The sequence below is a fragment of the Phacochoerus africanus genome, chromosome 7 (genome assembly GCF_016906955.1).
Source record: "Phacochoerus africanus isolate WHEZ1 chromosome 7, ROS_Pafr_v1, whole genome shotgun sequence".
Taxonomy (NCBI): Eukaryota; Metazoa; Chordata; class Mammalia; order Artiodactyla; family Suidae; genus Phacochoerus; species Phacochoerus africanus.
The window spans coordinates 60808344-60825826 of record NC_062550.1 but is presented as its reverse complement, the minus strand read 5'-3'; the positions used below and the strand labels follow the sequence as shown (position 1 = coordinate 60825826).

Here is a 17483-nt window from a genome sequence, read left to right as displayed (position 1 = left end):
TGGCTCAGTACCAGACTGACTCTCCCCATTAGAAGGGAGCACACCAGTGTCATTTTCCTTGGTCTTTTAAGATTTTTGTTTCTCACCCGCAAAGTTCTGTATTATACGGGCAGTACTAACTCCATGACACAAAAACTATTAATAGATTATGTCTATAATAAAGCCGAAGTAGAAAACAGAAGTGTTTCAAAAGGAGAAGTATAAAATGGAAGGGGATAAAAAGGCAAAATATTCTACTTTCCAAATTAGATGACTGTCTTTGTGAAAGGGCATGTTTCAAAAGTGATATAAAATCTTTATGGTGCTCTTAACTACCTATTTTGGGATTTTTTTTCACCTATTTTATCCTGCTGATTAGGGAAAGAAGAAAGACTATGTTGGATTAAATGAATTTTTTCAAACTTGTCTTTGCTCAGAACCGGCTCCTCCAAAATCACTCTTTGCAGTGAACAAAACCCAGACCTCAGTGACTTTGCTGTGGGTAGAAGAGGGTGTGGCTGATTTCTTCCAAGTCATCTGTCAACAAGTTGGCTCTGGCCAGGAAACACAGCTCCAGGTACTGTGCCCATGGATTTTCCTTTTCCGAGTTAATTTTGATTAAGGCTAAAGATACGAGCAAAATGGGAGTTCCTGTTTTGGCTCAGTGGTAACGAACCTGTCTAGTAACCATGAGGATGCAGGTTCGATCCCTGGCCTCATTCAGTGGGTTAAAGTACCCAGTGTTGCTGTGAGCTGTGGTGTAGATTGAAGACATGGCTCAGATCCTGAGTTGCTGTGCAGCTCCAATTTGACCCTTAGCCTGGGAACTTCCATATGCCACAGTTATGACCTGTAAAAGACACATATATATGTAAAATGAGAATTTTCCCTTTCTTTGAACGACATAAAATGAAAATTTCTCATGTGCACTTTTGTGTTTCAGTGAGAGAAATTTTAAATTGTTCTTAGAACTATTCCCAAATATGTTGTAACCAATGTGCCAAATCATAAAGTTTATTTTCATCTTTGTATTGTCTTTGGTCCCAAGTTCTTAGTCACTCTGTGTTGGATGGAGGAGTTAAATTGAATCATTTTTCCTATTGGCCATTAAATTGTAGAAGGGATGAAGACATTGTCATGTAAAATATATTTTAACAAATATTAACTAATTTTCATTTATGTGAAAGTCATTGCATGGGGCACAAAAGGTAGGGTCAATACGTGCCTTCAATTTTTTCTTTCATTTAGTTGTAGATATTTCGCTAGAGTAGAAATAATTAATATAAGTGCCAGAAGAGAGCCATGTGACTAAGAGAATTTAAAAGAATGATTTATATCTAGTTAGTAAGAGGACAATTTTGCCTAGGAAAATGAAGGTTGAAAAAGGTGATTGTTAAAGCTTTAGAATCCCAAATAGTAGATATGATGAATTCACCAGGTCAAATTGAGTAGAAGGAGAGAGATGGACCAGGAGCTTTGGGGTGGCAAAACCAAAAGAACAAAAAAAGTGCTTTACAGCCACACATGGAAAGAAAAGGGCAAGTCTGCGAGGGATGTCACAAAATACAGTGCATAGACGAATACTATGCACATGAACAATTGATGATTTTTAAATAATGCAGTTCATGAGATTGAAAAGAAAAAAGGATTTCTGGGAATATGATTCCATCCTTACTGAATGTAAAGATAATTTGCTTTGATTCCTTTCCCCTTTTGATAGTGTCTTCTACAAATTTACCTTTTTGATCTGTACTGAAAAGCCAAGTCTTTTTTTTTTTTTTTCTATCCTAAGAATCCTTTTGGAAAATAACTGCTCTGCCAATAGTGAAATTTCTTCTCTACAACTAAAGTAATGTCTCTCTTTGAGAGAAAAAAAAAAAATTGGCTAGGTAGCTACTTACTACAACTGAGTTCTGTTAGCAAAAATCATTTCTTAGAATCATTCTTTTATGAATAGTGAGAGGGATGGGAGTGGGGAACTCCATGCTGATGGCTCTCACCTCTTTAGGCAGAGGTGTTTCAGATCCTTGTTTTGAAAAAGAGTATTATGCTGGCTCATTTTTTTTTTATATTGACCAGTCGTCATTGTGTTGTACTTGTCAGTGGTCAGGCCATTGTCCCACCAAATTAACAACTTGTTCTACTCAAGAATAAGTTAATAGACACTACTATAATACAAAATCAATAAGTAACAAGGACCTACTATATAGCACAGGGAAATCTATTCAATATCCTGTGATAGTCTATATGGAGAAAGAATCTGAAGGAGAATATATATATATATATATATATATATATATATATATATATATATATGACTAATCCACTTTAGGGAGTTCCAGTCATGACTCAGCCAAAATGAATCTGACTAGTATCCATGAGGATACAGGTTCGTTCCCCAGCTTCACTCGGTGGGTTAAGGATCCGGTGTTGCCGTGAGTTGTGGTGTAGCTCACAGATGCAGCTCAGATTCCAAGTTGCTATGGATGTGGCGTAGGCCAGGGGCTACAGCTCCAATTCTGTCCTAGCCTGGGAACTTCCATATGCTTCGGGTGTGGCCCTAAGAAGACAAAAAAAGAAAGAAAAACTGAAAAAAATCCTAATTCACTTTGCTATATTGCCTGAAACTAACACAACATTATAAGATAATTATACTCCAATAAAAATGTACTTAAGGAATTCTCATTGTGGTTCAGTGGTAATGAACCCAACTAGTAATCATAACGATGCAGGTTTGATCCCTGGCCTTGCTCAGTGGGTTAACAATCCAGCATTGCCATGAGCTATGGTGTAGGTCACAGACAAGGCTGGGATCTGGTGTTGCTGTGGCTGTGGTAGGCCAGAAGCTACAGCTCAGATTTGACCCCGAGCCTGGAACTTCCATGTACTGCACTTTTGGCCCTAAAAAGTAAACAAATGAAAATAAAAATTTTAAAAGTTACTTAAAAAAGAATAATAGTAAACATTTTTGAGAACACAAAGTCTTTATGCCTTGGATGGAGACTATTAAAAGCCAAGAATGCAGACAAAGAGGGTAGTGTTCTTAAAATACAATGATCCACTACAAACAAAAAAGATAAAGTCCAACAACCTGGAGTTCCCTGGTGGCTCAGAGGGTTAAAGACTCGGCATTGTCACTGCTGTGCCTCAGGTTTGATCCCTGGCCCAGGAACTTCCACATGCCATGAGTGTGGCCAGAAAACAAAAACAACAGGTCCAAACAATTATTTCATAGAAAATAAATACAAAAATCTATTAAACATAGAAAAAGATGATTGAGCTCACTTATGGCAAAAGACATGCAAAATAAAACTACAGTGTTAAGTTTCCACTAGTGCTGAAAAAGCTCAAAAATTTTATAAATTTGTTGTGTTGAAATACATGTAGGGGAACAGGCATTGTCAAACATTGATGGTAGGTGGGTGTCTTGGAAAATGTCTATAGAAAATAATTTGTCAATAACTTTCAAAATTAAAACTATATAACTTTTTGACCTGGCAATTCGATTTCTAGGAATATGAGTGTTTGTATATGTTTGTATGTTCAGACATACATACACATAGAAGTACACACAGGTTTGCATATGAATACATATGTGTATATATACATACATTAAATGAGTGTGTACTACACTTATAGTCCCATAAGTGTGAAGTTAAGTTTACTGTAGCATAGTTTATAATACAAAAAAATATCAGAGACCACTTCAACATTTAATAATATGGGACTGGTTAAATAAATTATGTTCTTTCAATGGATTTCTATACAGCCCTTAAAATGAAACAGCTTTATCTGTGCTGATAAGAGGAAGTACCAAAACAGGAGTTCCCATCACAGCACAGTGGTTAATGAATCCGACTAAGAACCATGAGGTTGAGGGTTCAATCCCTGGCCTTGCTCAGTGGGTTAAGGATCCGGCGTTGCCGTGAGCTGTGGTGTAGTTCGCAGACGTGGCTCGGATCCCAAGTTCCTGTGGCTCTGGCGTAGGCTGGTGGCTACAGTTCCAATTCGACCCCGAGCCTGGGAACCTCCATATGCCACAGGTGCAGCCCAAGAAACGGCAAAAAGACAAAAAAAAAAAAAAAGTACCAAAACATACTGATAATCAAGATAAAAAATAAGCCGAATGATGTGTAAACTATGTTGTCACTTACATTTTTAACTATATCTTATATGTTTATACATCTGTAAAATATAGCTGGGAAGAAAAAAAAAAAAAACTACCTGATGACAATGGGTGTTTCCATGGAAGAGAACCGAGTAGATAGAAAGTAAGGAAAGAACAAAACATTTTTCACTGCTCTCCTTTTTTTGTCTTTTAAAGTTTTTACTTTGTCCACATGCTATGAAAAGTAGTTTTAAAAACAAGATAGATGAAGGTGACGTAACATTTATCTCGTTTTCTGCATTCCCAGGAACCAATTTCTGTTTCTTCTCATGTCGTGACCATCTCCAGCCTCCTCCCTGCCACTGCCTACAACTGTAGTGTCACCAGCTTTAGCCACGACAGCCCCAGTGTCCCTACGTTCATAGCCGTCTCAACAATGGGTAATTATAGGCATTAGTGGAATCAGTGTCTTTGGAAATTATATCTTTCCAAATTTTCCTCAAGTTTCTTTTTAAATATGCGTAATCCATCTTTCTAAATAAAACTCATGTTTCATGGAAAAAATCCAAGCTTTGGGTTCAAGGAGCCCTTAATTTTAATCCCAAATTGCACTTATTAGCTGTGTGATTTAGGGAAAGATGTTTACTATCTTGAACCTTTGTTTACTCATCTGTAAAACTGAAATACTAATGTGTACCTTGTTGAGTTGTTTTGAGGCTTACATGAAGCTCTAGCACATGCCATCTAAATACTAGTTGTTATCGTCAATTTCATCAACCCCATCATCCTCTTCGGTGGTAGCCATGGTACGCTAATCAAGTCAGGTGCATCTGTTCCAGCCTTGGCCCTTAGCTGGTCACAGAGCAAGTCATGGTGAACCTAAATTACTAGGTCAACACCGAAAATTTTCCAAGCAAGCAGAAAGTATAATCAGAGAAATTAGAAATTAATGAAAGGTTCAGAATAATGCTGTTTCCTTATTCTTTTTCCGAGTTATATGTTTTATTCCCCTGCTTGAGTCTGATTCTGCAATCTGAGACTCTCTCTGAAGCTACCTGGAATAAAACCATTCTTACCATTATATTAGCCCTTTGCTGGGTTCATTTTCCTTTGGGTAACATTGATCATATATGTAGCTGCTTTATCCAATGATCACTAGAGTGAACTTTTTTGCGGGGGAGGGAGTTGTTTTCTTTTTTTAATTCTTGTTTTCCAAAGAGAGGGCAAAATGTACTTGAAAAATATATTAATGGCTTCTCATTTCTACATCCTTTTACATGTTTCTAAAATACCAATGTTTATTATTCCTTGTCATCTCTGCAGCAACTCCATGACAGGTGATATGATTAAACTTATTTGCAAGTGAGGAAAATGAGGCCAGGAGAAACTGATAAAATAGCCTCCCCAAAGAGCAGTTAGAAGTCAAGCAAACTTGTACAGTCTCTTCTGACCATGCATCTAATGTTCTTTCTGTTCAAGTACTTCTACTTGGACAAGCTGGAGCCACGCTGGCCCACGTGGGATGCGGCAAATACCCAAAGTCTTAGGGGGTTGTGTGAGCCATCCAGTTCTGTGATTCTGTGATCAGTGAGGGGGTAGTGGCTCCTCTTTTCCCCTGGTTCACTTTTAAGAATTTTGTAAAAATATTTGACATATATTCCCCACCTTTAACCTCCTTCTCTCGCAGATAGTGTTGAAGTAGGCAACATGTCAGTGCCATGAAAGATGGCTCATAGTGTATGAAAGGGCCCCAGCCTCTGTTCTGAAGGGCCTACAACTTATTAATAGGCTTAATCTCTTGAGCTGTACAGATGGGAAGCCTCTAAACATATGGTTACAGATCATCGGAACTCCTGCTTCTAGCGATGTGTTAAGTGCTGCAGCAGATGGTCGCTTGCTAATGCCTTTTTCATATACATTATTAGTTGGGGGGGAGATACAGAGTTGTGCTTTCTGACTTTAACGTCAATGAGCCTAAGATAAGACCATGCCACTCTCCAAGTTTTTGAAAGTGTGAAACAATGATAATACACGACAGTGACTTCTAGATTTTTTTGTTTCCACATGAACTTAAACCATGGCCCAGGCATTCTTTATACATGTCATGGTTTTCCTTTATAAGAACAGTCTGAGAGTGGGTCTTTGAAATGGACTCAATTCTCCCACCTGAACACCATTTGCCAATCTACTTTGCTAAGGGATAGTTGACCAGGAAGAGGCCACTGCTGGTTTGCGGAAACGTCATTGTTTTTGTTGTTGTTGTTATCGGCATAAGTCCGTTAGTCTGAAGATTAGAAGAAAAACGATGAGTGGTTCTGTTCATTTCCATGTCACAGAAGCCGCAATGAACATGGGTAGCTTTTCTCTTTAGTTACAGAGATGAATCCCAACGTGATTGTCATCTCCGTGCTGGCCATCCTTAGCACACTCTTAATCGGACTGCTGCTGATTACCCTCATCATTCTTAGGAAAAAGCATCTGCAGATGGCTAGGTAAGCTCCGTTTTGCTCATCTTTTACCCATGGCCTTTCAAACATTTTTGTCATACATGTATGGCTTTTGCAGACCTCAGTTGTACAGAGGTGAGTTTAATTTCAGTGTTTAGTGTCTATTTCTAGTTCGTGTTCTCCAAGTAGACTTTTAAATGATTATTTGAGAAAACATTGCCATTGAAAGAGTAAAGCAAAGGATTGTTTGTTTACAGAGTCACATCTCTTACCATCAGTCTTGGCATTTTAAGTAGCCCGTAATACAGATCCATTCATTATATGTGGATACTTGCAAATATGTTTTGGAGTAAAGGAAAGATCTAAAAAAAAAAAATCTATACCAATTCAGTATGATTAATGAAAGGACTTAATATATGTGGAGACCACAAGAAAGAAAAATCCCTTCCCTCATTAGTTATGTTGAAGCTGTTTTATCAGAAAATGTTTGTATAGTTTATGTTAAGTCCCTTTGAGTCCCCTTATGAAATCTGTTTCTATTACACACAGTCACAGGCAGTTTCCATTTTCTTGCAATTAGGAAAGGCTTATGATTTTGTTGATTCCCTTTTCCTTCGACCACTGATGGATTTATTTTCTTTTTTTTCCTTTCTCTTTTTTTTTGCGGTGGTAGGGGGGGGGCACATCTGCAGCATGTGGAAGATTTCATTGTATGTCTGCAGATGAGAGAAAATTAATAGCGCAGAGTGAGAGAGATTAGCAGTCAGGGAAAGGTACTCTGGGAATCAGGTAGGTCTCGTTGGAAGTGTGACATTTGAGAAAAGACTTGAAGAACATGAGAAACTTAGTCATGTGCTATCTGCTGGAAGAGTGTGCCCAGTAGAGGGAATAGCCAGAGCAAAGGCCCTGAGGCAGAAGCATGACTAGAATGTTTGAGGAAGAGCAGAGGGGCTAGTGTAGCCAAAGCAGAAGAAATGAAGGGGGGGGGGGGGAAGCAGGAAATGCTGTCAGATTCTAGAGGGCTTTATAAGCCATTGTAAGGACATTGGCTTTTGCACTGAGTAGAGCGCAGCCATTACAGGATTTGGGGCAGAAGATCTGACTTACATTTTAACATTTTCATTTTGACTTTTATGTAGAAAAGAGTCAGTATTGAAGCAAGGGCAAAAGCAGGCATATTAACTGGGGGAACCATTACAGTAATCCAGGCAGAGACGGTAGTGGTTCAGTCCAGAGTATTAGCCGCAGAGGTGGGAAGAAATGATCAGATTCTGGATAAATTTTGAAAATTAAGGAATTCGCCCCTAATTCAAAAAAGACTGATGGGGAGTTCCCTTGTGACACAGCAGGTTGAGGACCTGGCCTTGTCACTACAGCAACTCAGGTTGTTGCTGTGTTGAGGGTTCACACCCGGGGACATCCACATGCTGCAGGTGTGGCCAAAAAAAAAAAAAAAAAAGACTAATGAGACTAATGAGTGGTATCTAGTGGAGTGGAAGGAAAATTAATAGAGTGTAGTAGCCTGGAAGCGAGGGAAAGAAAGTATATCAAGATATCAAGAAGAGATGATCATAGCCTCATAATAGGGTCTAGTTAGGAGCAACAGTGCAGTAATAGCATAGTATCATAGGAAGCATGTAATAAATCTCAGCTTGTAATGATAATAGTGGAGCAGGGGATAACAGGTAGAAATGGAAGTAGTGGCATTTATGAGGGTATTTGGCAGCAGCATCCTTTGTGAGGCATACAGCAAAATAGGAGGAGTGACTCTACTTCAGCCAGCTGGTCATTAGAGCAAAGATTCTTAACATTTTTTTATATATAATGATTTTTATTTTTTCCATTATAGCTGGTTTACAGTGTTCTGTCAATTTTCTACTGTACAGCATGGTGACCCAGTTACACATACATGTATACATTCTTTTGTCTCACATTATCAGACTCCATCTTATTTTTTGTGCATGATTCTCTCTGGCAGTCCAACAAAGCCTGTGGCTCTCTTCCAAGAATAATGCTTTCTTTCTGAGTGAATAAAATAAAACGTATAGGATTAAAAAAGAAATTAATGGGAGTTCCCATTGTAGCTTGGCAGGTTAAGGACACGACATTGTCTCCATGAGAATGAGGGTTTAATCCCTGGCCTCTCTCAGTGGGTTAAGGATCCGGCATTGCTGTGTAGACCCAGATGTGGCTTGGATCCAGTGTTGCTGTGGCTGCGGTGTAGGCCAGCAGCCATAGCTCTGATTCGATCCCTAGCCAGAGACCTTCCTTGTACCATAGCTGCAGCCCTAAAAAGAAATATATATATATATATCTATGAAAATAGAGCAATCAAATTTAGAAAACAAATGTGTTATATGCTTCTTATTAAAAATTAGATAACAATATTTAGGAGATTATCAAGAACTCTCATAATTTCATCAGGGTGATGACTATGAACAATAGTCCAGTATCTGCAGTGGGTCTATTATAGAAAAATATCTGCAATTTCTATTAGCAAATCTCGCAAACATTTATGATATTATTGGTTCTTGTTGCCTAACTTTAATAGTTGAAGGAACTGCTAAATTTCAGTTAGAAACTGTAAAAAATAGGTTGTACTTTTTCTACCTATGTTCAGAGAGCCGTAATTTCTATCCTTGAACCCCAGATTAAGAATTCTTGAATCAGAGGAGTTCCTGTCGTGGCTCAGCGGAAAGGAATCTGACTAGTATCCATGCAGACGAAGTGGGTTGAGGATCCAGTGCTGCTATGAGCTGTGGTGTAGGTCGCAGACACAGCTCAGATCTGATGTTGCTGTGGCTGTGGCGTAGGCCAGTGGCTACTGCTCTGATTCGAACCCCTGGCCTGGGAGCTTCCGTATGTCATGGATGTGGCCCTTAAAAGACCAAAAAAAAAAAAAAAAAGAATTCTTGAATCAGAAAGTTAAAAAAAAAAATCACATTTATAGGAAACTGACATTTATAGGAAAATTAATTGATAATATCTAAATTATAATACAACATGAAATGATGATATGTTAGTGTACTTTTCAAGAAAGAAATCTATTCTTAGAACACTCTAATGAGAACAAGTAGATATAACTGAAATAATGAGTACCTTGTGCAGAAAATTTCAAAATCTCTGCTTCAATTCTGAATAAGAGCATCAACCTCAAATAGAGGAAAAATGAGATGCATGGACCTCAGTGAGGTATATTATGTATGCATGATATTAAGCAAAAAGTGGAGAAAGCATGAGAATTATGTTTAACTTCTACCTCCGCTTCCGGAAAAAACAACAACTTTGACAGTATTTTTTTTTTACCAACTTGGCAAAAACTAATCTATTTCAATATGTATTATTCTTTTACTCTCAAGTGATAAGTAATATGGGCATTACAACATGAAAGGGAAAATTTAGGAGGAATTAAACAATCCAGTTTGATCCACCATCATTATAGAGAGGAAGTCAAAATGCTATTAAAACAAGAGTATTTGCTAAAAAATGGAAACCCTTCCGTCTATCTAGGAGACTTTCTCTACCTTACTGTTGAAGGTTTTGTAAAAAAAAATTCTACCCCAAATAGAATAATTTATGTTAGGATCATGAATACCCTTTGGTAAGGATTATAAACTGAATCCTTTTGGCTTCAAACAACTTGTTTTGGGGTGTATGCACCCTTCTGAAACATTTTTTGTCTTATCTTTCTATTTTGCATTATATGCAAAAGAGGAATATAGGTGGCTCATATTAGCTTTTTAAAAATGTAATGTTGTGATGATTAGCCACTAAAGATTCTCTTTTATATCAAGGTAAAGAGTACTCTGTTGAGCAGTAATCTTTTGTGGTTCCTTTCAAACAGGGAGTGTGGAGCAGGAACTTTTGTCAATTTTGCATCCTTAGAACGGGATGGAAAGCTGCCATACAACTGGTGAGTATTTGTTTTGGAAAAACTCTCTAGATGGCTTAACAATGCTCTGTCTGCTCCAAGCTTGATGGTACTGTCTTTTGGGAATAGTTTTGCCTGATTATCCTTTCACAGTTGCAGTCATAGTGGACTTTCCAAGGTGACATCGTCTTAACAGAGTATTATCAGTTTCTGTGAGTTTAAGTCAGTTGAGCAGGAAAGAAAATACAGTCGTCTGCTTGTATTTATTACATAAAGGACTAAAGCAGATGTGCAAGTCACCTGTAACCGAGCTGAAGAAGGTCTGAAATGTAGGGACCTCACAGAACAAGTGTGGCTGAAGCAGAGGGGAGATGCCAGGGAAGCAGTGGGAAAGACAGCAGCGTTTCTATTTAAAACTCATTTCAGGAGTTCCCACCATGGTGCAGTGGACATGAATCCGACTAGGAACCATGAGGTTGTGGGTTCGATCCCTGGCCTTGGTCTGTGGGTTAAGGATCTGGTGTCGCCCTGAGCTGTGGTGTAGGTCGCAGACACAGCTGGGCTCTGGCATTGCTATGGCTCTGGCGTAGGCCAGCAGCAACAGCTCGGATTCGACCCCTAGCCTGGGAACCTCCATATGCCTCAGGTGCAGCCCTAAAAGGACAAAAGACAAAAAAAAAAAATTTCATGGCATTCCCTGTTGACTCAGCAGATTAAGGATCTGGCATTGTCACTAATGTGGCTCTGGTTACTGCTGTGGAATAGGTTCAATCCCTGGCCCAGGAACTTAGACTTATGGGTAGATAAGTATCAGTGCCAGGAAAATTCCATGAGAAAGGTAGCTTCATGTTTCTTTATGCTTGAGTATTAAGGACCTGGAAGAAGGAAGTGTTTTCTAAATTGCTTTCTAAGATAAGAAAATTCTTTCTAAGATCAGAAAATTTCTTTCTATGTTTTCTAAGGATAAGAAAACATTGTCATGAGATTAAGTTGGTTGACATTATACCTAACAGTGATCCATGAGAATTAACAATCCTACCACAGCAATTAATACCCAACAAAATTGTTAATTAAGTAACCATTTAATATGAAGTCAGCACTGCTTACATGATCCAGTTTGTTTCTTTTACAAGCAGCCATGCAACCACTATTAAATATATACATTTCACCTTAATCCCCAGAAAGTGATTTTTTTCTTTTTCCTAACCTGCTAAAATGGTTACTCTGAAAGAAATAAATAGAGAGAGACTGGAAATTTTACCCTCAGAATTAATGAGAGAGAGAAGGCTTTATTTAAACTATAAATGCTACCTCCCTAAGTGGGCAACTAATTGAGACCCACTTTAGTTGAAAAGGTGGTTGACATAGGATTCTTTTTGATAAGACGTGCTATTTTTAAAATTTCAACCAGAGTAGAATTGTGTTATTCAAATATGATTAATCCAATTTTTTGTTCTGGGTTTTTTTTGTTTGTTTTGTTTTGTTTTGTTTTGTTTTGTTTTGTTTTGTTTTTGACAGCCTACAACATGCAGAAGTTCCAGTGCCAGGGATAGAACCTCCACCACAGCAGTGACTTGAGCCACAGCAGTGACTTGAGCCACAGCAGTGACAATGCCAGATCTCTAAACCACTGTGCCACCAGGGAACTCCAAGAAACCCCTAAACTCTTGATGTTTCAAAATTTAGAAAACATTTCTAGATTTTTTTTCAAATATAATTAGCATTCTTCCCAAGAGTAAAAGACTGACTCACTGTTATTTGTTTCTTGCTTTGCTCACCCTTAATAAAGGCCCAGTCCCAGAGCTGTGATGAGGGGCCAATCTAAGAATTGTTCCCATTGTACTTGTGACTCAGGAGAGCTATGGATTGATTAACTACACAACTGGTCACAATTTATAGAATTTTTGAGAGACCAGTTATGTTAGAACTGAGGCAAAAGAGAATTTATTTCAGGATCTTTCTAGTAAGTTGAGAAAAACTGTGCAAACAGTTTTGCCAGCACTAGCATTTTTTTTTTTTTGGCTGCCTGAAAATACATATCTCAGTGGAGATTTGTAATAACTAAAGTGACAAGGTGACAACATTTCCCCCTAATTCTCAGAATAACAATAGATAGAACCAAGCTACAACTGTGACCTACACTGCAGCTGTGGCAATGATGGATCCCTTAACCACTGAGCTGGGCTGGGGATTGAACCTGCACCTACACAGCAACTCAAGCTTCTGCAGTTGGATTCTTAACCCACTGCACCAGAGTAGAAACTCTCAAACCAGGCATTTTAAATCAATGGTCTAAATGAGAATTAATGTGAAACTAAATAATTTTGCTCCCGCTCATCTGAGTATAAGTACGATTAGGAACTAGAGAGTTGATGAGCTACTTATCTTGAATGAATAATACCTGGATGTCCTTCCACACCTCAGTTTTAAGGGTTATTTTTTGGCGATGAAATATATTAATTTAAATTTAAAATGTTATAAAAAGTCACACATAGCTTTATGAGAATGTGAACTGAAAGCATCTTTACCAGAATCAGTATACATAAACTGGCCATTTATATTTCCTTACACAAGCTGCTGTCAGCTACCTAAATGATGTTAAGGAGATTTCTAAAAATAGGCTTAAGCATCGCATGGGTAATATCCAAGAATAAGACTCAAGATAACTAATGAGGCATTTCATAGCCTCATTGAACTGAATGCAAAATGTAATCACCTAATAGCATACTAATTGACACAAATAAGCTGAAAGAACTATATCTGATTACAATAAGTCCTCATGTGAATAAAACTGATTTTGGAAATATTATAGCACTTAAGTCATCATGTTTAAATTTCACAGAATGGAATAATATTTAATTGTAATTAAGGTGTTTGTCATTTTAAGTGATCCCAGTAGGTAATTTACTGATCTCTGTTCACAGTTTGTATTACTAACTCTTGCCACTTTTTCATCTTTACATCTGTTATCTATTAATGCTCACAGGCGTAGGAGTATATTTGCTTTCTTAACCCTGCTACCCTCATGTCTTTGGACTGATTATCTTTTGGCATTTTATATTAATCCTTGGTAAGTGATTTTTTTTTACTGTTTACCTAACACAAAGTCTTTAAAAGTCAGCTTTCAATAAGTAAACCAAAGGAAAAATCCTTTCTAATAATTTTATGTGTTTAACAGCATGTACTATTATTAATCATATATTGAAATGAATTATAGCAGCACATGATACCAAGATGCGGACTATAATGTTTTCCCAATTAAATTTTCTTCTTGTAATGTTCTTGGCAAGCTTTTCTTCCCTGTATTGGTAGTTATTCATTTCTTTTTCAAGTCGATCCATTGGCTTTTCATCTTTGTAAATGACGCCATTAGCTCCATATTTCCAAGACGGAAAAAAATGTGTTCATGTGCAGTAACCCAAAATACTATACTCTGTATTTTGGACCTTCATGTGTTTATAATAATGCTAACTCAATGAATATTGAATGACTGATCATGTGCAAGCGTCTTTGTATCCTCCTCTTATTTAATAAATGTCCCCGCAGTAGAGAGAATCATCAGCCCCATTTTACAGATGTGGAAATAGAAGTGTAAGGAGATTAACTATTTTAACTCCGTACAACTGTATAGAAAATCCAGGTTCTAAGTGTCTCTGAAATCTATTCTTTCCTCTCTAAAAAGAAGCCTTCTTTAAATTCTTATTTTCTTGACTTTTAAATCATTTTAATAATCAAATCTCAAATAGTATCCTTTTCAGTTTTCTTTTTTGGCTAATCTTTTTTTTATTAACGTATAATTGATTTATAATGTTATGCTAAGTTCTGCTGTACAGCAAAGTGACTTAGTTATATACATATGTACATTCTTTTTTTATATTCCTTTCCATCCATCATGGTTTATCCTAGGAAATTGGATATAGTTCCCTGTGCTAAACAGTAGGATTTTGTTGTCTATCCATTCTAAATGTAATAGCTTGCATCTACTAATCCCAAACTCCCAGTCCATCCCATCTCCTACCCCCTCCCCCTTGGCAACCTCTTCTCTATGTCTTTGAGTCTGTTTCTGTTTTGTAGCTAAGTTTTCGGCTTTTACAGAGCATGATAATGATCTTGAATTATGAAACTAAAGTATCTAGAAAGACGATTTCTTTTTCAGAGCCATAAGAAAAAAGGTAACGTTTTCCCAAAGAGGGGGAAAAAAAGTCATTGTCCTTAAGCATTAGTCCATGGCATTTTGGTACTAAATTACGTACTGACAGATCCAGAAACATGGACAACGTGAAAAGGACTCAGGAAAGAAAAAGCAGTAAAAATAGTTCATAGACGGGAAAGAATGGTTCACAGAAGAAGAAGGGGCAAAGTTCAAGATTTAAAGCAACCTGGAGAGTTATTCAAAAAGACAATTGATCAAATGTTCTTCATCTCCTCTGAAGACAGAAGAAATACAGTGGGCAAAGTGTAGAACTTTGAGTTGCAATGGAAGAGGTATAAAAAAGAACTTTCTCACAATGGAGATTGTTAATACCAGAATGTGTATTTTCTTTAACAAGAAAGCTAGATGAAAAACTTTTGAAACATGGCAGACACTAATGTGTAAGTAATAAAACCATAGGAATATACTAAATAATGAGGACCCACTCACCATCATTCTAAGTTTATTCTTAATAGTAATCTCCAAGCATTTGACTTCACCATTGTCAACCCATATTTTAAGTATTTAACATCAAATGGTGTTCAGGTATGAGCAGAACCCATAAATTCCATCTTGACTTTCAAAATATGCATTTGCTTTGAACTTAACATCTCCTAATCACCCTCAAGCATCCCACCTATCATTAGAATACTTGCAGCCAATACCCTTACCATACCCTCCAGAGATTTCAATTAAGACAAAAGAAAATGTATATAATGTTACATTCATTTCTCTGATTAAATCTCTGACTTTCTTATTTTCCACAGTTTGTTTAAAATTTTTATCAGGCACCCCTATGCTTGTTTGCATGTGTTCCTTAGTAGGTCCCCCCAATAAAGACATGTTCAAACTTCAGTGCTATTTATAGTACTGATTAAATATTGTGAGGGGAGAAAAAAACCTTTCAGTAGTTTTTATTTTATTTATTTATCTTTTCATTTATTTATTTATGGCCACACCCACAATATACGGAAGTTTCCAGGCCAGGGATTGAATCTGAGCCACAGTTGCGACCTACACCACAGCTGTAGCAACGCCAGATCCTTTAACCCACTGTGCTGGGCCAGGGATCGAACCTGCAGCTCCTCAGCGACCTGAGCCACTGCAGTCAGATTCTTAGCATGGTACGTAGTTTTTAGAATGGTCCTGAGACTGTAAATGATTATCTTCAGGTGAAAAGAGAAGGCAAAAGATAGAGCTCCATGCTTTCTGCACTCCAGTAAACTTGGCACATCTTAACCAATGAAAATATACTGAACATAAACGATGTTTTCAGCCCTAGACTTGTGCTATGTCAGATAACAGAGGCGAAATTCGTGGTCCCTGCTCCTTCAAGCAAAACTCAGTACTCTCACAAAGCCACCCCAATTCCCTACTCTTTGCTACTTTTCTCTTCGTCTTTCCCCTGCTTTCATTTGCTAAACAGTCTCTTTTAATTCTCCTTCAGGTCATGTCTGTCTCCATATTTCACGCACCCTGTTAACAACTGCCACAAATAACGGAGCCACCCCCCAACCCCCCCTTCTTAACTCACTGCCCAACTATATTTCTAAACTGTTAACCTCTTGAGAAGATAGATTCCGATAGATTGTCTAAAAGCCTCTGGATGCCTCTGATGGTTTGCATGGAAATCCAGAGGCTCTTTCTCCCTCACAGGGCTGTGCAGATCTGTTTCTGGGTGATGGCAGGACCGATGTGCAGCCCAAATGCCCCAGTGACTTGGGTTCAGGATTATATTCTGCCAGGATTCCTGACTTGAATGCTCTCGAATGCTTTCTGACTTGAATGCTCTCCCAGTTTCCCTTCAAGTCTGCTTGGATAGGTATTTCCTATTCAGAGAAAATCATCCCATTTGGACCAGCTCTATCTGGATTCAGTTGTGTTACTCTCTTTATTTATTATCACGGTTACCTCATGCTCAACCCTGTGCAACGTCCACAACAGTTGGCTTTTTAAGCCTCAAGCAATATTTAAACTGCTCAGCTTTGCTCATGTTTCTTGCATGTTCTATTGAGAGAATGACTAACTCTAAAGACCTTTTAAAGAGGTGGGGGTGATTTCCATTTAGCTGATGAAAGAGTAAGTAATGCTTATGAAATTGGGGTCATTTAGAGGTTTTTGAGTTTATGTGTTTGGGTTTTTCTTTTTGTTTGTTTTTAACCATTATAAACCTCATGCCTCTTCCATTGCCTCATATTCCTTACTGGAATGAATTCCATTCTGTCTGGCTTTCCAAGACGGTCATAACGACAAAGAGCTTATAAAGAATGCAAGAGAAGAGAAGTGAAAGAAAGAGAAGGGCATGATCCTGTAATTGTATATACTGTATGTCAGATGGGTGTGATTTATCAGCTATTTAGAAAAAAATTATATATATATATATATATATATATATATATATATATATATATATATATTTGGTCTTTTTAGGGCCACACCCATGGCATATGGAAGTCCCAGGCTAGGGGTCATATAGGAGCTACAGCTGCTGGCCTACACTACAGCCACAGCAGCATGGGATCCAAGCCCCACTTTCGACCTACACCACAGCTCACAGCAATACTGAATCCTTAACCCATGGAGAGAGGCCAGGGATCAAACCCACATCCTCATAGGTTCTAGTCAGGTTCATTTCTTCTGCACCACAATGGGAACTCCCAGAAAATTTTTTGCAATGACAACATGATGTTCTAAACAGCACTCAAAATGCTCACTGTAGCATGCACACAAACACGAGCTCTTTTCATAAAGTGCTGAAGTGAAAATCGCAAGCAAAACCTTACATGTTAAAAGTGAATTTTCCCTTGATTGGGAAACAATGGAAAATGTGGGAAAATGTTCCTCATAATTCAGTCTGTCATGTCTCACAGTCCTAAGATGCAGGAA

General features: G+C 37.8%; 1 protein-coding gene across 1 annotated transcript in view; it reads left to right on the top strand.

Annotated features, from left to right (window-relative positions):
• Positions 1 to 371: 371 nt before the first annotated feature.
• The window catches only part of PTPRO (protein tyrosine phosphatase receptor type O), a 48667-nt gene continuing 31555 nt past the window's right edge, over positions 372 to 17483 (top strand). The window contains exons 1-4 of the mRNA XM_047787480.1: positions 372 to 556; positions 4395 to 4527; positions 6459 to 6579; positions 10379 to 10447. Of these exons, the coding sequence (XP_047643436.1) occupies positions 4524 to 4527; positions 6459 to 6579; positions 10379 to 10447 (194 nt within the window). The 5' untranslated portion in view covers positions 372 to 556; positions 4395 to 4523. The remainder of the gene's footprint in view (positions 557 to 4394; positions 4528 to 6458; positions 6580 to 10378; positions 10448 to 17483) is intronic.